Source organism: Vidua chalybeata, chromosome 14 (genome assembly GCF_026979565.1).
Source record: "Vidua chalybeata isolate OUT-0048 chromosome 14, bVidCha1 merged haplotype, whole genome shotgun sequence".
NCBI classification, from domain to species: Eukaryota; Metazoa; Chordata; class Aves; order Passeriformes; family Viduidae; genus Vidua; species Vidua chalybeata.
The window spans coordinates 3,901,890-3,924,473 of NC_071543.1; the positions used below are offsets into that span (position 1 = coordinate 3,901,890).

General features: G+C 52.6%; 2 protein-coding genes across 2 annotated transcripts; both read left to right on the forward strand.

The window, feature by feature from the left end:
- The first annotated feature begins 1,745 nt into the window (after positions 1 to 1,745).
- LOC128795244 (exocyst complex component 1-like) lies at positions 1,746 to 16,448 on the forward strand. Its single transcript, XM_053955856.1, is given in 14 exon segments — positions 1,746 to 1,928; positions 4,528 to 4,755; positions 5,307 to 5,439; positions 5,914 to 6,023; positions 6,747 to 6,887; positions 7,155 to 7,248; positions 11,043 to 11,152; positions 11,331 to 11,447; positions 11,871 to 11,941; positions 12,040 to 12,280; positions 12,671 to 12,854; positions 13,706 to 13,905; positions 15,870 to 16,064; positions 16,293 to 16,448. Coding segments are annotated over 14 exon segments (2,163 nt in total).
- Positions 16,449 to 18,722: 2,274 nt separating this feature from the next.
- On the forward strand, positions 18,723 to 20,160 carry GLOD5 (glyoxalase domain containing 5). The gene is made up of 3 exons (XM_053956090.1): positions 18,723 to 18,887; positions 19,007 to 19,162; positions 20,008 to 20,160. The coding sequence occupies exons 1-3, from the start codon at positions 18,723 to 18,725 to the stop codon at positions 20,158 to 20,160; spliced, it is 474 nt and encodes a 157-aa protein (XP_053812065.1).
- The last annotated feature ends 2,424 nt before the right edge of the window (positions 20,161 to 22,584 follow it).

The following is a 22,584-nucleotide window of genomic DNA, read 5'->3' on the forward strand; positions in this document are numbered from 1 at the left end:
TATGGATGGAAACAACATGGGAAATGCCATGCTGCCATGCCTCCCTGTCCATTTCCCTTCCCTTGCCAGGACACCAGATTATCCACACTGCCTCCAGAGGGATTCCAGGGCTGAGCTCATGGAAGACTTTCTGGGGTTTCTCTGCGTATTTCCAGTCTGGAGTGGAGAAAGCTTTGAGACTTCAGCGGGATGGGGATTGCAGAGGGAATATCTGCATTGGGGGTGGGGTGGGTGCTGGGTTTATCCCAGATTCTTACCTCCAGTTGCTCACCCTTCCCCACTTGGCACTTCCAGATCATTCCCGCAGGATGCTGGAAGTGCCAACACTCTGAATAATCCCAAAAGCCATCAGAGGAGAGCAGGGACAGCAGCTCCTTCAAGGGCTGTTAAACACAGGGCTGTGCCTCCAGCCTCCAGCTCGGGGAGCAGCTGGATCATGGGATCCTGGAAGCTGCCAGGGAATCCTGAAGGCACCAGAACTCTGGGCTTGCTTTTGATCCCAAGCATCTGCCACTGGCCACTGTCAAAACTCATCACTCATCCCCCAAAACTGCAGGAAAAGGTGAAGGGGTTCTATAATGTGGAATTAAATGAGCAGTGCTTGGCCAGGACTGGTTGAACCTCGTTAATTGATGTGTTAATTACCTGTGGATATCTAGGCCAGTCTGGGACTTTGAGCTTCACTTGGAGAAGTTTTACAAGTGGACCTCCAGCAGCTTGGAGGAGAAGAAAACCTTCATCAGTGCTTGTGGAAGCTGAACCGGCACTGTCCCCTTTGTGAACGTCCCCTCGGGTGCAGTGGAAGGTAATTGATGAATTAATTAATGAATTAATGGCCTTGTCACACTCGGAGCACTCTGAGCTTTTTGCAGTGTCCCCGTTGGTGAAAGGTGAATAAATTCAGGCAGTGAATGGGGGTAGTGGGACACGGTAAGGTGGTATCTGGAGAGGGGAGCAGCAGGAGCTGGGTTTGGGTGTCTGGTGGCACAGCCATCGATTTATCCACTGTCCATGGGTACACAGAGCCAGACTGGGAATAAAAACAATTTATCTCATTTCCAGGAGTCTCTGGTTTGGGGAGATGAGGGTTGGTAACAGCAGGGCAGGAGCCTGGTGACATCCCCTCATCAAGAAATAAATACATCTGTGAATCCAAAATGTATTTTATATATGTATTATTTGTATGTATATTTAACTCTACAACAGACAACTTTCAGTCCATTTCATAGAAAAACACGGGTTTGGGTTGGAAGAGACCTTAACGACCATGGACAGGGACAGCTCCCACTGTCCCAGGCTGCTCTGAGCCCCAGTGCCTGGCCTTGGGCACTGCTAGGGATCCAGGAGCAGCCACAGTTTCCATGGGAGTGGTGCCAGGGCATCCCCACCCTCATTATCAAACCCTTCTTCCTCATGTCTAATTTAAATCAGAGGAATTCCTAATTTAAATCAAGGAGTTTCTTCACCTCTGGAATTTGTCCCAGCTTTGTATGACACATTGGGATGGCTCAGCACACAATCCTGGAGACACGAGCCAGGAAAATCCCAACCCAACCCAACCCCCGTGTCTGTTTTGTCCCTCTTGCAAAGCTGACCCTTTATCCCACACCCATCTTTCTCTGCCCCATTCCGTGGTCTCATTCCACCTGTTGGACTCACCCCTCGGCCTTGGCGGGCCCTAATTTGAGCAGGGCTGCTGAAATGACCTCTCCAAAAGGCTCTGGCCATGCCCACACCCTACAGGGATGCAGCAGCCCCAGGAGCATGGGCAGGAGGCCGAGCTGCAGGAGGGGCTGAGCGCGTTCCAGGAGGTGACCCCGGAGGAGGCCGCGGCCGTGCTGGCACTGGTGGAGGAGCACGAGCCCCTGCTGAGCCACTCTGTGGCCTTTGTGGAGCACCTGGGCCAGGAGCTGCAGGGGCTGGAGGAGGTATGGAGCCACGGAGGCGCCTGGAAGGAGGGGTTGGGTCTCTGGGCATCAGCAGCTCTTCCCTGCTCTTTCCCTGCTCTTTCCCTGAGAAATTCCAGGAGGAAGGAGAATGGGAAGGGAAGGGTCTGACTGGAGCGCTGGGGTGTGCGGTACTCTGGGGCTGGCTGAGGAAAAGCAAGGGACAAAAGGGGTCCCTACAGAAGGAAAAGCAGGATCCAGGGGGAGTGAAAAGGGGGGGACAATGAAACAGAGCCAGAAGGAGATTGAAAAGGAAAATAGAAACCAGTAGGAAGGGCCAGTGGAAAAGGCGCAGGATATTTCCAGAATTCCTGGGGAGGGTGGGGCGGCCCTGGCACAGGGTGCCCAGAGAAGCTGGGCTGCCCCTGGATCCCTGGAAGTGCCCAAGTCCAGGGGCTTGGAGCAGCCTGGGATAGTGGGAGGTGTTGGAACAAAATGGGCTTTAAGGTCCCTTCCATCCCAAACCGTTCCAGGATTCTGTGTTTTCCATAGATTTGGAAGGGAAAGGGAGGAAATGAAACCGAGGAGCTCAAGGGTCCCCTGGAAGAGGATCCTTCAGTATCCCTGGCTGCCATCCCTGGGTGGATGGAACTGGATGGGCTTTAAGGTCCTTTCCAACCCGAACCATTCCATGACGTTTGACTACTGAGCTTTACTGACTCCATTTGAGTTGCTGTGATTTATTGCATTTCTGCAGAGGAAATTTCTCCTTTAAGTGCTGGAACAAAATCTTAGGAAAGCTGCTCCGAGCATTTATCTTCTGCTAAAATAGCTGGGATTTTATGGTTGGTAGCCAAGGAAAAAGGGGGGGAAAATAAGCCAAAGGAAATATCCTAAACCATACAAGAAGCCACAAACCCTAAATTGAACCTCCTTTAGCTGCAGAGTCTGCTGTATTCCCATATATGATTTATTACACTTGGAAGTTAATCTGGAAGCCCAAACTCCTGAGGTTTGTTCCTGCCAGCTCCTGGCAAGGAATTCAGACACTTTGTGACTGTTCCCAGCTGTAAAACACCCTGTGAGAGCAACAAATACATCTTTATTAAGTTTTTTTGAGATGAAAGGCGCTGTTGAATACATTATTTTAATGCCCTCTAATGAATAAATGTGACTTCTCTCTAATACAAATTAATTAATGAGCATTTCCATTTCCGAGCCTTAATCTCCAATATTAAATGTTATTAATCCCAGCAAGTTAGACCAGCACATGAATCCATTTAAATGTTTTCCCCACATCCTAGTGATAGCACCTTGGCTTTCTCTCCCATATTAATCACCCTCCTCTAACCCAGCTGTTCTGGGAATCACAGAAATCCCTGCACTGGCAGCAAGGAAAAGTTGATTTCTCCAAAGGGAAGGACGGCACGGCCAGGGCACCGGGAGGCCAAAGGCTCTGATTTGGACATTGATATTCCTCCAGAATTCCAGGATCCCAACACATGTGGAACTGCAGGCAGCTCCCAGCAGCTCTGTGCTGTAGCTGGATGATATTCCTGTTCCTGGAGCCTCTGGAGAGCCCCTTCCAGCAGCACTGTCCCATCAATGTCACCAGGGATGCTCCCCGTGGTGACAGCCTGAAGGAGTGGCAGGGACAGGCGCGGGGGAGGCTGGTGGCTCTAATTAGAGAACAATTAATAAATGGGAAGCTCTGGGCAGAGCTGGTGGGATGGGATGGGATGGGATGGGGTCCCTGGGTGTGGCAGGGAAGCAGAATTTGGGGCATGGCTGGTGCTTTTGGAGATAAGTGTCCATGGTTAGAGAGGCTGGGAGACCTGGGGGTGTCCATCTGGAGAGGGGACCTCAAAGCCCCTTCCAGAGCCTGAAGCACCTCCAGGAGAGCTGGAGAGGGACTGGGGACAAGGCAGGGAGGGACAGGACACGGGGAATGGCTCCTACTGCCAGAGGGATGGATGGGATCTTGGGAATTGGGAATAGTTCCCTGGGAAGGTGGGCAGGCGTAGGCCCTGGCACAGGGTGCCCAGAGCAGCTGGGGCTGCCCCTGGATCCCTGGCAGTGCCCAAGGCCAGGCTGGACACTGAGGCTTGGAGCAGCCTGGAACAGTGGGAGGTGTCCCTGCCATGGGGTGGAATGGGAAGAGCTTTAAGGTCCCTTCCCAACCCAAACCAGACTGGGATTCTCTGAAAACTTGTGTGATGGACACTCAGGTCCTCAGGGGACGCCACCACTTGTGGAGGTGAGGGTTGGACAATCCCTGCAGTGACACATTCCCAGGGCACAGAACCAGCAGGGCTTGGTGGCCTCTCTGGACCAACAGAGACTTTTCTTCTCAAGGCCAGATATTCCTGGACACTCCACAGGAATTTGCTTGCTGGGGCTTGCTGGGGAAGTGCTCTGAGGGGACACCTTGCCCAGGGCAGGGTGCCGTGTGCCCTGGCCCTGGGGACATGCAGGTGGCATTTGGCCACGGCAGGACAGTGGCACTTCCACCAACATCCTGCAGGTTACAGGGACACAGCCTCTGCTGTGCCTCAGGAGGGCGAGAGGCAGGACATTTGACCCCAGGATGGTGACACATCCCCTGCCAAGCTCTGAATCCCTCTGCTCCTGCTTCCCACAGTCCAACTTCCGGGCCATCATCTCCTCGGAGCAGCAGGTGGCCCAGCTGATGAGCTCCCTTGACGAGGCCCTGGCTGAGGTGGCCAGGCTGGAGGAGACCCTGCAGGTCTGTGATGAGCTGCTGGCGGGTGTGAGGCAGCAGATGGATCACATCGACCAGGAGAACTCCCTGCTGCACTGCCTCGCTTCCAACAGGACGAGGCTGATGGATGAGATCCTGTTCCTCACGGTGTGTGGGTTTGCAAGGACATTAATCTTCAGCTGGTGAATCTGCTGGGAAAAACTTCCAGGGAATTTTAAACACTGAAAGCTCTGATTGTCTGCAAGGGCTATGGAGCTCCTCTGGCTGGGAAATGGGGGATGGTGATGTAAGGCAGGGATGGACAGAGAAGAGCTGGGATGTGCAGGAGCCTCACCATGGCCCAGAGGGGTCTCTGAAAGTCCTTTTCCAGGGCAGGATTAGGAATGACAAAGCTGATTAGTGATTTAATAGCCAATAATCATGACCTGGTAATACTAAACCAGCAATTAACCAACGAATTTATTAATTAGAGGCAGAGTTTGCAACACCAGGCCTACCTTGCCCACCACTGCAGCTGCTCCTGTGCAGAACATTGGTTTTCATGGGGACTTCCATGGATTTCCTGACAGACACAGCAGCTGCTGCTGAGGGCAGCCCTCAGCTGTTCCAGCCAGCAGCATTCCCAGTGGGATGGGAAGGGATGGGGAGGGATGAGGGACTGGCTGTGTTTGCAGCTGCCCTCTCTGGCTTTGTTGCAGAGCCAGCTGCAGCTGAGCGGGGAGCACTGCGCTGCCCTGAGCTGGGCGGATCTGTCCAGCCCCGCAGCCGTCAGAGCCTGCACGGTTGCAGCACAGACTCTGTCCTCCTGCATGGACCTTCCCATCCATCCCAGTGAGTAGGAGCAGGGATTCCTCCCTCGGGATCACCCTGCCAGGGGTGGACACCTCTCAGGGGTGGAGCTCGGAAAGGAGCTGGGGAAGCTGTGGTTGGAAATCCTGGTCGGTGCTGTCTGTGCTCCAGTGTGGAGAAACAGCAGTTCATTGTGGCAGGATGTGGGAGTTTTTGGATCCTTGGAAGTGTGCAGGGACTTGATCCTGGCAGGAAATCCCAAGTTTTCCTTGTGGTGAGACTGGGTGGGTCACATTGGCTGAGGTCAGACTCATGGATTATTTTTATTTTTTAAATTTTATTTTCCACTCCTTGTCTGTATTTCCTTGGTACCACAGGAAAGCTTTTGCACCTTCATCAGCTTTTGAGTGGATTTATCTCAGACTTCTGTCTGAGTTCCCAGTTTTCTGAGGGATGTGGGTCTGCAACTCCCCCAGATCCCCTCAAATGCCAAAATATCCTTTTTTCTACCACGAGGTTACTGGAAGCTGCAGGCAGTGGCTGAGCAGCTGATCCTGTTTGAAACCCTCAAGCAGAACTTTGAGAGCGCCTTCATCCACCACATCACCAACATCTTCGAGCTGCAGGTGGGCTCCACTCTTCATAGTAGCCTGAAATCCTGGGAAATTGGAATATTCTGGGGAAGTCGGGCCAGTGGTGCAGGAGATCCTACTGTGACAGGATTTTCCCAAATTGTCTCCCAAAGAGATCTTCCCACATATATTCCCCTTGCCATTGTCCCTCAGTCCTTTCCTACATCCCTCAAGGGATTTCTCCTCAGGGATGTAGGAGAAATCCCTGCTCCCAAAATCCCTCTGGTGGCATTCCTTAGGTCCTTAGGTCTGGAGATTTTTCACTTAGGTTTTCTTATTTTATTTTGGGAGTTGTTGATCTGTTTGTAACCTACAATCCCAGGATAAACCCCAGTCCTGTGATCCTTTGATTAACACCTTCCAGTACTGATCTGGCAGTTTAAAAGATTTGATGGACGAGACCCCTATGGGCAGCAATCCCAGAGATTTCCTTCAATAGAAAGGAGCAATTCCCAAATCCTTACTTCCTTACATCCTTAGTGTTTGGTTTTGAGCAGTGATTCTGAGGAGGGAACTGGGAAGGAGCTGTGGGAGTTCCATCCTTGGAGATTTGCAGACCTTGGCTGGGCACATCCCTGGGCAAACTTTTCCATCTGGATCTGCTCCGAACCTGCCCCACTCCAATCCCACCTGCACAAGTCTGCAGGTGCAGTGTCCCCGCAGATTTTCCAGGCTGTTTTTTGTGACATTTTTTTTCTGTCATTTCTCTCCCTTTAGGGCAATTCCCAGGCCCCTGCTCTTGGTCACCCCATGGCTGCCCCAAACCATGGACCCCACCACGAGGAACTGCTGCCCTACACCCCGCTGATGGCCTGGCTGAGGAACACCAATCCTGCTCTGTTTTGGGACCTCCCCAAGGTGCAGCTGAAACCCTCCACAAGCACTGCAAACCATTCCCTGGGGACAGGCAGCTCCAGCTGGGGAACTCCTGATGGGACCTGGCTCTCACCAAAGCCATGAGGCACCTGAGCCGCCAGAGTTTTGTCCTTCTGGGAATGTCCGGCCAACCTGGAGCTCTGTGCCCGGCAGGAAGCTGCAGAGTGCCTGAGTTGTGTTGAAGTGAAAGGTCTGAAATGCCCAAATTTGGGTGTTTTGCTCTTACCTGGCCTTTTCTCCACATTCCAGGTCTATTCCCAGAACCTTGGCCAACTCTACAAGCAGGAAATCAAAGCTCTTTTTGAACAGGCCAAGATCTCCCTGTCAGGAAGAGGAAAAGGAAGTGAGTGATTCAAAATCTGCTCTCTGCGCTGCTGGACAGGGTTTGTTGGCACCCAGGGATGGTGACAGTCACCTCCAGCACAGGTGGCTCCCCCAGGCTTGCTCCAGGACATTATTTCCTGGGTCTGCAGATGGCAGGGTGGGAAAAGCCAACTCTGCTCCACGCCAGGCAGTGTTTGTGAGAGCTTTGGCTCCATGAATTCCCCACTTTTGTCCAGCTGCTTCTCAGAGCCGGAGCTTTTGTTCCCTTCCCTGTGCAGAGCTCAGGAATGACACACTGGTGACTACGATTGTGCTCCAAGGAGCCACAGGAGAGAGAGGGGGATGTAGAAAAGCCTGGAAAACAAAACCTGTTGTCAGCTCCCTTCTCCCTGCTCTCAAAGATTCCCACTCCACAATTATCTCCTAAAAAAACCCAGCCAGGTTTTCTCTTCCCTTGCCTTCACCTGCTCCAAGGGCTGGAGCTCCTCTCCGGTGAGGACACGCTGAGGGATCTGGGGTTGTTCAGCCAGGAGAAGGCTCCAGAAGACCCTTCCCCATCCCTGGGAGTGTTCCAGACCATGTCAGACAGGCTTGGAGCAACCTGGTATAGTGAGTGGAAGGTGTCTCTGCTGGTGGTAGGGGTGGAATAAGGTGATTTTTGGTCACCCCCAGCCCAAAGCATTCTGTGATTTTATGATTCTATAAAGCCTGGTGCTTATTTCAAACAAGATTCCTCAGACACCTTCCCCTGCAGGGGGAAGCCTGTCCCAGAAGACAGAGGGAATTCACAGCAATATTTCTGGAATGATTTCACAGTGAGCTGACTGCGAGGCCATGTTGTCCCAAGGTGCTCGTTTCCACCAAAATCACTGGGTCTGACTTAAAATATTCCAGTCAGGTGTTTCTGAAGATAAAAAGAGAAACTGATCTGTCTCCACTGGAAATTTTTTATGACCCACAAGTCACATTTTCCATCAGCAAAACAAAGGGCTGTAATGGAAATTTCCAGGCCAGTTTGGCCCACTTTGAAGGTCAGGCTGGTGTGTTTTGTCCATCAGAGTCAGCACTTCCAGCTCTGCACTTCCTTCATCACTGGTGTCCAGATCCCAAGCCAGGGGATGGAGCTGAAGGGAAGGAATGGGGTTGGTGGCTCCCACTTTTGGGGTTCCTCACACCCAAAACATCCCCACCACCCCCTCCAGCTCCTCCTGCCCAGCATCACTTCCCCTGGGAAAGTCACTCAACCACTGGGAAAAAAGGGCACCTCAAAAACCCAGCATCAAGGCAGGATGGGGAGTGCTGACACAAACACCTGCACAGCAGCCCGTGAAAAAAAAAAAAAAAGCAGGAAAATTTCACCTAAATAGTCCTAATGGCACCTAAATGGGCACCACTGGGCCATTTATGGGAACAAAGTTGTTAAATTAAACAAAAGGTGGTGCAGGGCATGTGTGGCAGCCAGTCTGCCCCATCCCCTTCCATAAACGTTAAACTGGGATTTCTTTCCAGTATTTTATCCATCTTTAAATCCTACACAAGTCTGTAAACCAGGAGAGATTAAAGGGAAAAAAAAAAAAAAAAAAAAACCACAAAAAAAAAAAAAAAAAAAAAAAAAAAAAAAAAAAACCAAAAAAAAAAAACAACTTGGAAGGCTTCAAGGTGTGTTCCTGCTCTGGTAGAAATCATCCCAAAGTGTTTGCCCAGAGCTAGGGTTGCTCCACGGCCAGGACAGGGTGAATTTTGTTGTCCTGGGATGTCCCTGCTCCGCTCTAGAGGGTGAGGACAGGTCTGGGACAGACAGGAAGCCCCAGGCTCGGCTGGGGTTGTTCAGCCCACCCTTGATGCGAGCAGAACATTGGAACAACTTCACAGTTCGTGAGACAAGGGGGAATTTTTAGCAAGTTGTGCCCACAGAGGTCGTGGTACCTTCCTCTGGGCTGGCGGTGTCCCAGCCAAGCTTTCTGTGCAGCGCTGGGGGCAGAGCAGGGGGACAGCGTCCCCTCCCTCTGCAGGGGAAGGTGACCTCTTCCCAGCTCCAGGACAGGCCAACATTTCCCGTGCGGCACTCCAGGGTGCTGCACACGTGTCCCGCTGCAGGAGGCTGGCACCAAGGGCTGTCCCTGCTCCCGGAGCCTCCTGCTGCAGAGCTGGCTGCTCCCGGGATGTTTTGCAGGGCAGCTTTGTCTTTGCTGAATTTCTGCAGGAACCTCATCCAAGGTCCTTCCTGCTCATGGATGGAGCCCGGGCTGTGAGGAAACCTGCCCCAAAACACCCCTCATCCCTGCCCCAAAACACCCCTCATCTCTGCCCCAAAACACCCCTCATCCCTATTGTCAAACTTCCCTCATCCCTGCCCCAAAACATCCCTTGTCCCTGCCCGAAAACACCCCTCATCCCTACCCCAAAACCTCCCTCATCCCTGCCCCAAAACACCACTCATCCCTGCCCCAAAATATCCCTCATCCCTGCCCCAAAGCACCCCTCACCCCTGCCCCAAAACATCCCTCATCCCTGCCCCAAAACACCCCTCATCCCTGCCCCAAAACATCCCTCATCCCTATTGTCAAACTTCCCTCATCCCTGCCCCAAAACACCCCTTATCCCTGCTGTCAAACCTCCCTCATCTCTGCTGGGAAATATCCCAGTCCCGGTCCCCAGGCCACTTCCTTTCTCCTGATTATCCCAGTAAGTTTTTTGGGTTGATTCCCCGCCCTCATAAAGGATTCTATTTATGGCACCACCTGCTGATTTCTTGCCTTATGTGATGGGAGAGTTTAGAAGGCAACCTTGAGCTGTTTATAATTAATTAGAGGCCAGTAATTAAGTCCTTTCTCATTTTGCCATTCCATTTTCTGCAGGCTGGTTAAATTCTTTCCCATTTGCTGCTGGAAGATTTATTTTTTCCTGGTTTTTCCACTTCCCAGCTGGTGAAATGATAATGTAATGGTGAGAAAAAGACTAGAAAGCAGGTCTTTAATTTAGTCCCAGTTTTAGCAAAGCTGAGGTCGTGAGCAGGGCTGGCTCATCCCTCATCCCTGCTCAGCGTGGAGCTCATAAATCCTTCCCAAAGGGAAAACCCTTCAGGGAGTGCCTCAAATAAGAATATTTGAGATACTATGATGAATGTAGAGGTGACCTGACTTCCCCAGAACCTTTGGAATAGGGGAATGGTTCCCATTTTTAGAAATAATTAGGAAATAATCAGGATGTTTCCCCACTGATTCCATTCAGGGAGTAGAAAAATGGTTTTTAAGCACTTCTTTCAAAGGATTTTTTCAACGCTTCCACTCAGGCCAAGCCCCCAGTGCTAAAACTGCCAATATTGGAGAAATATATTTATTTCCAGGTGAAAGATTTTCATTTTAAAAGGGCATTTTTTTGAGAAAAAGCCATTCCCACCTCCCCTGGATATTTTTGATGGTAATTTACAATAAAATTTAAGCACCAAATAATTTTCCTGAGACTTTTGCAGGTTTTTGTGCCAATCTGTTCTCTTATCCCCTGGGATTTTCCACAACCCAGCTGTCAGGACTAAGCACAAGGCAGCAAAGGGATAAACACCCCAATCAGTGAAATCAAAAGGCAGTTTAATGAAACAAAAATAATGAAAAAGAGGGAGAAACACGTGAGAAGGCAGAGAAAAAAATGGGAACTTCATCTGAATTCCCCATTTATCTGAATGCAACAGGAACAGATTAATTCATGCAGAAGGTCAGACATAAAAAGAGACACTTAAGACTTTAAATATCCAGGCCTCCAGGAGCTGGAGAATCCCAGAGGGATGAGATTTCTGACATCCCACACCCCGTGCAGGTCCGCAGGAAACTTGGGAGAAGCCAACAGGGACCAGGCAGCCCCTGTAGAGCCTCCCCAGGAGCAGGGAAAGCCAGGAGGACACCCTGGCCATGGGGAACATCCGCAGGGTAAGGAGCTGAGGGTTCCTGAGATGTTCCAGGTCCCACCCACCCCGTGGTCCCTCCCTGGAGCAGAGCCTGAGGCACTCCCTGTGCTGCCCGATGTCCCCTCAGGTGGACATGGACCTGCTCCGGTGTCCCCAGTGAATACCAGAAGGTTTTCAGACCAAAGGTGGTTTCTCAGCAGGTGTTGGAGCAGGTGCTGAGCGAGCTGCAGCCCCTTTGCACCTCGGAGCAGCAATTCTTGCAGGAATTCTTCTGGCTCGGTTGCGACTCCGTGGAGCTGCAGGCGCTGGAGGTGAGGGTGAGCCCCATGTTCTCTCCAGGCCCGTTACCCAGCCTGGCACATCCATGGGGTACCTGGGCTCTCATCCTCCCAGAACCAGCAGTGGGGAAGCTTAAGAGGAGAATTAAATGGAATTTAATTCACAGCTCCAGGAAAATCAGGGGTCTCCAAGCATTCAACAAGAGGCAGCAGAAATAAATCCAGAGCTCATTTTCCTGGCTGAGGGAGAGCAGACAAATCATCATTTGGTGGATTTAGCTGGGATATTGGGAAGGAATTCCTCCCTGTGAGGGGGGGAGGTGCTGGGATAGAATTTCCAGAGCAGCTGTGGCTGCCCCTGGATCCCTGGAAGTGTCCAAGGCCAGGCTGGACACTGGGCCTTGGAGCAGCCTGGGGCATTCTGGGATCCTTTGGTAGTTTCCACTCTAATCTTTTTTCCAGGGATCTGCCACTAAGGGAAGAGAGCCCATGGCACCTCCAGAGGACCCTTCTCACACCAAGACCCAGAGCCAGTACGTGGGTGATGGGATACCCTGGGTGGTCTGACAGGCTGAAGTGTCCCTTCCCAGTTAATTCCTGACTTTTCCCATGATTTGGTTTGGTTTTTAAGGCCAGAAGAAGCCACAAGCCAACTGCTGAGTGAGATCTTCAGCTGCCTGGAGCCAGAGCTGAGGGCATTTCTGGATGTCTGCAACAAGGTTCACCCACTGGGCTGCCTGCAGGTCCTGGTGACCTTGAGTGACTCCATGTTTGGGACCTGGGGCCCTTCCTCAGCTCCCCCCTCGTCCTTCCTTGATGCCCTCCTGGGGAATGTGCTGCTCCTGGCCAAAAGCAACTTCAACAAGTGCATCGTGAGTGTCCATGGGAGGGAGCCCAATAGACCCGTGCGATGTTTGACCTCTTCCAGAACCTTCCAAACAGAATCCCAGAACCATGGAGGTTGGAGAAGACCTCCATGATCACCGAGCCCAAGCTTGTCCCCAGCCCAGAGCTCTGAGTGCCACATCCAGGTGTCCCTTGGACACCTCCAGGGATGGGGACCCCAAACCTCCCTGGGCAGCCCCTGCCAATGGCACAGCTCCATGCCAGCCTCAAACAAGGACTATCGCATTCCTTGGATTATAGAAGACATTGTAAATGGCAGAAGCCTTCCCAAACCCAGTTCCTTGCCTTGTTTCCTGGCCTGTGCTCCACCAGATGAGGTCGGATCTGAGGGTGCCACCTCTTTGTGTCATTCTCAGGGGACCTTGTGCAAGGAGATAGAGGAGGCCAGGCCTCCCAGCAGGATGAGAGAGGGGATCCTGTCCTGCGTCAGCCGCTTCCAGGAGTTCCTGGCCTTCTCCGAGGAGGTGCTCCGAACATCCCAGTGCCGGGGCGAGCTGGACAAGGCCCTGCTCAGGCTGGCCAGCAGCGTCTTCAGCAGCAGTGAGTGCCAAGGCTGGGTGTTCTGGTCAGGAAATGTCCCCCTGCAGCTGCAGGAGGGACCAGCTGGGCCACCAGGCAGGGTGAGCTGCCTGTCCCTGGGCACTGAAATCTCTCTCCCCAAGCAACCGCCTGGGAGCACCAGGCACATTCCAAGAGTGGCATGATATGAGCTGCCTGTGCCTGAGCACTGCCTGCACCTGAAACCCCTTTCCCTGAGCAAGGTCCTGGGAGCACCAGACAAATTCCAGGTGCTCTGCCACAGTGGGACAGGCCTGGGGGTGACAGGACTGATACACACAAGGGCTCAGCTTTGGGTCCAGTTCCAACATCTCCTGCTCCACGGTGGAGGCAGGGCTCCTCATGGATCAGACTCCTCTTACAACGTCTTGGGAACCAGAAAAACTCCCCCAAAACCACCAAGGGGTGTTGGTAGGGAGAGAGGGGTTGGGAGAGCAAGATGGGGAGCTTCCAGCAGATCCCTGTGTTGTGCCAGCTGGAGCCCTCAGCTTCCTGTCAGTGGAAATATCCTGTTTTCCTCTCTGGAGCGGACCCGAGGGGCTGCAGAATTCCTAGCACTGACCACTGATCACGAGGTGGTGCAGAGGGACAGCTCCCACCTGCAGGTGAGCCTGGGGAGACCCACTGATAAATCCATGGACACGGCCCTGCCAGGCTCCAGGAATATTTGCCGGGAAGCAGGTCAGGCAGGGAATCATGGAGAGGGATCAGGATTTGTGTTATAATTACTCCCTCTGAAGTCAGATGGTTCAAATGAGCCATCCCAAAGGCACACCCCTCCTGAGAGCCTGCAGGGGCTTCTCTCCACACCTGATTCCCTCCTTCCTTTCCAGTCAACAGCCTCTCCTCAGCAAACCTGAAGGTGAACACGGATATGGTGATGATGGAAAATTTCCACCACATCCACAACTTCCTGTGCCAAAGGAACATCCCCTGCCTGGAGGGCAAGAAGAGGGAAGCCAAGCAAAGGTCCAGGGAGCACATAGAGAAATACGTCACCACGTACATGGGCCAGCCCCTGGAGAGGCTCAAGGTGAGTACAGGACCCTGGCCTGGGCCTCCAAGGGCAAGGGCTCTTCCCAAAACTCTGGATTAACTGGTGTTCAAATCTCCCTGCCCTGAATCCAGTCTGGGATTATGTTACTTTGTTGTCACAGGATATGAGAACACCGGGATTTCATTCTGCTCAGGTATTCCCAAAATGCTGGCATGGCCTTCTCCAGCTCTCCCAATGTGAGCACAGACACCAAGGGAAGGTGCAAAGGGGTGTAGGGGCCCATTCCTGTTTCTTGGAAACAGTCTGTACATTTAGGAACTCAATCCTTAGGATTTAGGGTATTTCTCCACAGCCAAATTGCAGCAGGAATACCCAAAAAAATTCTTGGGCTGTATGAAGAGACAGGAGGATGAAGGAAGGGATTATTCCCTTGTTTTACAGTAGATGTGGAATGCCCTGTCCAGTGTTCCCTTCCCTGACCACTGCTGGGTTTGGCTGTGCAGTCCCACCTCAGCAGCAGCAGAGAATCCCAGGCTGGAAGGGATCCCAAAGGATCACCCAGTCCAAACTTCAGTGGGGAGGCTGCTTGGATGAGATTCTGTAGCTCCCTCTCCAGTCACATCCTGAAAGCTCCAGTGGTGGGACTCTATCACATCCCTGGGCAGGTTTGATCGATCATCCCAGCTTGTTCTCACTGGAGAAAGTTCCTTACATCCAGACAATGTGATCAGCCTGCCTTTTCCCCAAGGAAGCCTTTTCCACTCCCTCTCCTTTCTGACAATCCAAACCATGTGGTTTTTTTTTCATTTTCCTGCTGCCTTGTCCTTGTGCCCATTTCCAAATGGTGGACCAAGATATGGGGGGCAGAATTTGAAAGCATTGGTGGGGAGCTTGTTCCCAGTTTGTTCCCAGTTTGTTCCCATTCCCACTCCAGTTGTGTGCTGGCATCTGGCAGACCCCAGCTCTTTTTTCACAGCTGCCTGGGCTGATCTATCCAACACTTCCCAAGTGGCTGCTTTGTTAACTGAGCTAAGAGCATCTGGCTCTGCTAACTCAAACAGACATTCCCTCCTTCCTGAGACTGCAGCTCTTCCGCTCCTTCCCTCCCCCTAAAATGTCTCGCAGATGGAGCTCAGCTGGAATTATTTATGGGACCTGTTACTTCCAATTTGTTTCCAGTCGTTGCTGTCAAACATTTGTTGGCTTGGCTGGAAAATCAGCTCCGTGTCTTGTGCTACTTGAGTTCTTCTATCCTTCCTTTTCCAAGAGAAAGGATCATTTTATTGCTCACAACAAAGTGAGTGGGATATGAGAGCACCTGGAAATCCTGGCATGGCCTTCTCCAGATCTCCCAGGTTGTCTTCATAAAGAGGAGGTGCAAAGAGGTTCAAGCAATGCAGAAGCCAATTCCTGGTTCTTGGAAACAGTTCATATATTTAGGAACTCAAAATCCTTGGGATTTAGGGTATTTCTCCACAGCCAAGTTGCAGCTGGAATACTGAAACAGATTCTTGGGCTATATGAAGAGACAGGAGGATGAAGGAAGGGATTATTCCCTTGTTTTACAGCAGATGGGGGATGCCCTGTCCAGCTCTGGCAGAGACGTCAGGAGAATTGAGAAAATTCAGGTTTTGCTTTACACCTCTGCAGGTTTTGGGATCCCCCTTCCGCACCTCTGGCTCCAAACCCTTTGTGACGAGAAAACTGGAGGGAGCACCAAGGAACTGGAGGGATTTTCCAGCAGTCCCATTGCTCCGTGGGTCTGCAACCCTTAGGGATGCTGCTTGTTGGGCAGGGAGGGGAGAGAACCATGAAATTCCCTAAGTTCTGCTTTCCTGGAGGATAAAAATCTCCAACATTTTATTAAACATTCCTAAATTCTTCATTTCAACTGAATTAGACATGGGAGCTGAGGGCAGCACTCAGGTGTCAGCCCTGGTGCAGGAATCCATCTCGGGATGGCTCATGGCTCACCAGGGAATGTCTCCTTCCCTTTCCAGCATTTCTTTGAGGGGGTCAAAGCCCGCCTGGCTCAGGGGGTGAAGGAAGAGGAGGTCAGCTTCCAGCTGGCCTACAGCAAGCAGGAACTCCGGAAGGTCATCGAAAAATATCCTGGCAAGGAAGTCAAAAGAGCCCTGGACACCCTCTACAGGACAATCCACAAACTTCTGTCCCCAGAGGAAAATCTTCTGCCGGTAACTGGAGTGGGATGGGTGTGACACTGGGGTGGCTGGAATTCAGGACTGCACTGCCTGTGTGGCTGCAGGGGCAGCGGAAGGAGCTGAAGTTTGCTGTTCCAGGTGGTGTGGCAGCCCATGGAGCAGGGGTTCTGCTCTTCCGGGTGGTGTGGCAGCCCATGGAGCGGGGGTTCTGCTCTTCCGGGTGGTGTGGCAGCCCATGGAGCAGGGGTTTTGCTTTTCCAGGTGGTGTGGCAGGCCATGGAGCAGGGATTCATCCGGCAGTGCCGAGAGTTTGAGGATCTCATCCAACGCTGCTATACAGGAACAGGGATTGCCCTGGATTTCACCATGGAGGACTTGCTGAGCTACTTCAACTCCATCACCACATCCAACATGTAGGGAAATCCCTCTCTGGAAATCTGGAGCAGCTCAGGAATCCTTGTCTGCAGCCACACCTCCGAGGAGCTGAACACAAAACCATTCCCAAGTTGGATATTTGGGTTCCTACCCTGAACTTAATCCCAAAGTTCCTCCAACTTGTTGGTTCTGGACTAAATCTCTCTTGGGGAAGTGGAGTTGTCAGACCCAAACCACAACTTCCCTGCTCCAGGAAATCATTTTGTCACCAGGAAATGACACTCCAAGTCTCAGATTTCCCCCTAAGTGAGTGCTGGTGCCGCAACTCCTCAGCAGAACATTCACAATGGGAAAATGTCTTCTCTCCAGGGACTTTCTCCTTTCCTGTGCTCGAATTTCAGTGAGCCTGTGCTGAACCAGAGGGTTAAACCACATGGAGACACTCCGAGTGCCCCACATCCAGGTGTCCCAACAGGCACCACTGCTCCACGGCTCTCCACTGAAAGTCGTCGGCAGATGGAAGTCCAGAGCTGTAAATATTAATGGACTTATTGCTTTTAGCTCAGATTTATTCACACCTTAACTGGAGTGGAGAAACAAGCAGTTCTAGAGACCCAAACCAATCCCACAGGGAATTTCCTGCTTGTAACCCATTTTTAGGAATCTTCCTACAGCAACTCACCAGTATATTGTCATTCTTTAAATGTTGTCTCTGTTTCTTAGGATGATCATGGGACTTACATGTTGCCCATCACAACCTTCTTCCTAAACAACTGAAGAGTCTTGATACTTGCCTCACAGGACAAAGATTATTTTATTTATTTTGCATGTTAGAAAATACTCTTGGAGGCAAGATTCCCTGTGCATTGCCAGGGAGGTGGGAGGCTGCTGTGGCTGCTTGGACAGCCCCTCTTCTCCAGGGATATCCTGGCTTCTTCAGTGGGAGCTTTAAGCCAGAAGATAAACCCAGCTTTCCCTTGTAAAGGGAAAAATCCAGACTATTATTCTGGGATTTTTCAAGCAGCTGGCCTTTGGGTCAAGGTCCACCTCTGCAGGGAGAAACATTTAGTGCTCCTGTTTCCAATCTCATCATGCCCTCCCTTTGTCCTGTGACGTGGCTGCTCCCAGCAGGAAGAGGATGGTCATAGGAAACCATCCAGCGCTGCCTTCACAGCTCTTCATCCTCCTCCAGCTAACAGGGATTTTGCAGCCCCGTTTCCTTTCAGTTTTTGGCTCAGGGGCTCACCTGGGATGGGCGGGCAGGAGTTGAGGGCTGTAGGCTGGGACATGAAGGTGCTGCAATTTGGGAGCACCCAAGAGGACGCCTGGGATGAAGGGATTTGCAGAAGGGTTGGGCCAGGTGGCTCCGAGGTTGTTGAACACCAAACACCAGCAAGGATCCCTCTGGGTCTGGTGATGGCTCCCCCATAACTGGTGCAGTCACTGGGCACAGCCCAGGCCATGCCATGGAATGGGATAATGGGATCTTGCTCCAAACGGGCTCCTCTGGCTGCAGTGAGCAGATATCCCAGTGAAATTGCACCTGGCTTAACACTGACTCTGCTCCTATACCAGTGGGGTGTGGGATCTCTCCTCACCAACCACTTCCCATGCAGAATCATGGAATCATTTAGGCTGGAAAAGCCCTCTGAGACCATTGAGTCCAACCATCCCCCCTGGCCTGCCAACACCCTAACCCATGTCCCTAAAAGCCAAGGGCAGTGCCAGAGGATCTGAGCCCAACCTAAGCCACCAGGAACCTCTGTGACCCCAGCCCGGTGAGTCCCCACACCCTGGTGCTGCATCACCCTGAGCCCTTGGCCTCACCCTCTGCCTGGTGGTGACATCTGGCAGCTTAAAGACAAATGACAAGAAACGTCCCCAGATGTTTCCTGCTGCTGTGCCAGGCCCCAGTTTGTCTCCACTCTCTGGCTTGGCTCCACCTGGATGAGTGTCCACACCTGGGAGGACCCAGAGGGGGCTGGAGGAAGGATCAAACACATGGTCCCTTCCTTGGTGCACACGGGGTTTGTGTGTTGGGAGCGTGGCATCTTGGTGATATCAGCCCTCAGCGATGTCACCCAGCTGGTCCCCCACGCCTGGCCCAGCAAGGGGCTCTGACAGGCTCGGGTGCCACCAGGTACAGACCAGAGTCCGAGACTCTTGCAGGGAGGAGGATTTATTGCTTCTGTACTTCTGCCACCTGCAGGACAGAGGAAAACCTGGGCGATCCCCACTCAGCCCTCAGCTCCCTGGACCGTTTTCCATTTCCCTGCATAGCTGGATGCTCCTAACTTCCATATTCTCTGGTTTTCCATGCCAGTTCCCAGCCCTGAGAGCATGGCTTGGAAGGAAGAGGGCACAAGCCCACCCTCGTGTTTCATCCAGCACCTGGACCATCTTGTGCTGACTGTGAAGAGCATTGAGGACACTGTGGCCTTTTATTCCAAAGTCCTGGGCATGGAGGTGGTGACCTTCAAGGTAACTCTGACCTGAGTTAGCAGGACCCCACCAGGCCCCCAGGGTGCCCAGGATGCCCGGGGGGGTGGGTGTCCAGCCCAGGAAGCCTCCCTTACTCTGGCCTTTTCCTTTGGGAACAGGGGAACCGCAAAGCTTTGCGTTTTGGCCAGCAGAAGTTCAACCTGCACGAGGCTGGGCAGGAGTTTGAGCCCAAGGCTCTGTGCCCCGTGCCCGGCTCTGCGGATTTTTGCCTGATCACAGCGGTGCCCCTGGAGCAGCTGCTGGAGCATCTGCAGGTGAGGCAGGCCCAGAGTGTCCCCAGGGCAGTGTCACCCCAGGAGACACAAATCCAGAGCCTCTAATTGACACTTTCCTGGGGAATGTCAGGGTTGTCTCATCCAACAGTTCATGCTGTCAAGGCTGGGGGAAGAGGGCACAGTGATGTGACCATCAGACCCCTGCTCTCCTGCAGCGTGGGTTTTTGCTCTCCCCGGCTGCACCCGGCTCTTGAGAGCCCGGCTGTGGCGTAGCTTCCACGTGCTGCCGGGGTTTGCTGCCGCGGGTTCCCGGACACGGCTCCGTGTCTCGGGCGCGTGGGCTGGCCAGTCTCTGTTACCGTGCACTAGGGACCCAGCAAAGAGGAAGGAATTTGTCCATTTACTCCGTGCTTGGCAGGAACGGTTTATTGGTCACGTGGCGCAGTTCGATGGAAAGACGCGACCGCTCCCGGCACTCGCATGGGAGCAAATGGCGCCTAACTGCCGGCGGGATAGGGCTTTATGGAGGGGTGGGGCGAGAGGATCCACGGCCTGCCACCCAATAGGGGCGGCTGCCGTGGCGGTGACGCCAGCAACAGCGACACAACCAGAGAACCCCGCAGGGGTGGGCACCGAGCCGCGGGCTGAGCGGGATTGTGTGGCTCGGGGCGGCCAGCACGGGGTTTCCCGGGGCCGGACGGTGGGGTGGATACAGGAGCGGCACAGGGGTAAGATCTGGCAACAGGCAACATGGGGCCAGAAACCGCGGGGGGAAACAACGCGGGGGAAACGCGGGATTACAGCACTTGACTTATTTTAACATAAATTAAAAACCCTCATCTAAACCCAAACTCCGGGATGCAACACTCTCCTGTGTCCTCCAGGCCTGTGGGGTGGCCGTTGAAGAAGGTCCCATGGCCAGAACTGGTGCTGTGGGTCCAATAATCTCCATCTACTTCCGAGACCCCGACGAGAACCTGGTTGAGGTTTCCAGGTACTGCATGGATGTGGCGGCAGGCACTGAAGGGGAGCCCTGACCACAGCCCATGCTCTGCCTGGGTCCCAGCAGGAGGTGGGGTGCAGAGGCCAGGTTTGGCTGGCCCATTTAAAGGTCCAAGCTTTAATTGTGTAAACTTGGGACAAGCCTCAAATCATAGCCACAAAGTAGGGCTGCAAGGGTGTTGGGAGTTTTCCCAAAGCAGCCTGCTCTGCTCTGCTCTCCTCTGCTCTGGGTGTGAATCCTGCTTTTATACATCTCCATCAAAGAGATTCCATGGCCTTCTGGGAAGATCTGTCCTGCTGCTGCTGCACTGCAATTGCTGGGACATTTTTGCTAATTCCTGCTATTCCTTTTGCTACACTGTCCACCTGTCACTCCTCTCCTCTCCAGAGTGACTATTCCACAGCTGGACATTTCTGTCTCCCTTCCTCTCATCGTCCTGCTTCTTGTCTCAAGCTGCCTGGTATTGGTGGCTCTCCCACCAAGCCAGAGGTTTAAATCCAGCTCTGGCTGTCCAAACACATTCCTCTCCTGGGGTTTGGGAATTTGGCCTCGGTGTGACACTCAAACACTCCTTAAACTGAAGCTCCAAGTTTCATCCTCAGCTCTGTATCAATAAGATACAGTTTCTGTCACTCGGAAATGGAAAAAGCAGGGATGAGGAGCCTACATGAAGGGCAGAGTGTCAGAAGTCCAGGAGTTCACCTGGATTTATGCAGGAATTGAGGACGGTCTGACACAGAGGAGTCTGACTCTGATGGCACCTGGTTATTTGTGGGACTGTCCTGAGTTTTCTTCTTCCTTTAGTTATTTAAAAAGCCATTTCAAAGTTATCTAAAAAGTATAAAACAATGAAGGTCCTGGGGATTCTCAAGCAGAGCAGTTCCGAGGCTGGCCACACTGAGGTAGCATCGGTATCCTCACGGGAACAGCGCTGGGAAGGAGGGAGGACTCTTCTGACCTCTACAGCGCAAATCCTCTATAAAATTGAAACAACCTGTGAATCGTGCTCATTTTTTCTTTGCTGGAATTTCGTGGGAAATCCAAAATTCTTCATGGTGCGAAAAAAGGCAAGGTCGCAAGATATTCAGTGCTTTGGATGATCAGCGGGGATGAGACGGTTTCCACTGAGTCGTTTGTGGGAACTAAAGACAAGAATGCCATGGGAGAAAGCCACGGGCATCTCCTCGAATGGAAATCCGGGATGGGATCCCAGGGGGGGATCCCCGGGAGCGGAGTCCCCTCGTTCCCGGCGCCCACGGAGCAGCCGGCGGCTGCTCTCCAGGGTGCTGATGCCCCCCGGCCATGTCCGGCTACGGCGAGACCCCTCTGAGGGTCCTGCTCACGGGAGAGGGTCGGGGCCCACGGGAGAAGGTCAAAGCCCACGGGGGAGGGTTAATCCCCATGGAGCAGGGTTGGTTCCCACGGGGAAGGGTCAAATGCCATGGGAGAAGGTCAGTACCCATGGGACTGACACCAAAGCCCATGGGAGAGAGTTGGTACCCATGGGAGAGGGTCAAAGCCCACGGGGGAGGGTCAGTACCCTTGGGAGAGGGTCGGTACCCATGGGAGAGGGTCAAAACCCATGGGAGAGTGTCAAAGCCCATGGGAGAGGGTCAGTACCAATCGGAGAGGGTCAAAACCCATGGGAGAGGGTCGATACCCATGGGAGAGGGTCAGTACCGATGGGAGAGGGTCAAAACCCATGGGAGAGGGTCGATACCCATGGGAGAGGGTCAAAACCCATGGGAGAGGGTCGATACCCATGGGAGAGGGTCAGTACCCATGGTAGAGGGCCAAAGCCCATGGGAGAGGGTCAGTACCCATGGGAGAGGGTTTCATTCCTTCCACTGAAGTCCACCTTGGTTCAGTCCCACACATTGATCCCTTTAAGTGCTGACTGGCCTGGTGGACCTGCCTGGCTCCATGGCTTTCCTGTTCACCGCAGGATGAAACATGGAATGACACTTTTGGGGATCTCAAACCTGGCCCAAACCACAGGAAACTCAAAACTTGTAAAGGAAATTTAGCAAGTATTTGGAATGATGGATGAACTTCACTCAGAGTGATGGTGTTGGAGCACTGGAGGCTTTGCTGGCTGATGGTTGTGGTTGTCTCTGGGTGAAAGAAACTGTGGGGCTCAAGGTTTTTCCCTGGAGGAACCACTGGCCACAGGCCAACACTGCAGCTGTCCCTGCCCCAGCCTTTGTTGGGCTCCCCATCTATTGGAAAAGCCTCTGTATTGTGAGTAATCAAATTAAAACTAATGGTTTTCATAATGCAGCATTAAATCTTTCTGGAGAAAATGAATTTAATTCAGTTCTTTATTCAGCAAGATTCATTGTGAATATTGGACAGTGGGAGAGAGTGGATGAACAGAGGTGGGAAAACAGTTTTCTTCTGGATGGTTCATTCCCTGCACAAACCACGACCAGCAAGAGAAAAGGATCTTCCTTCTTGT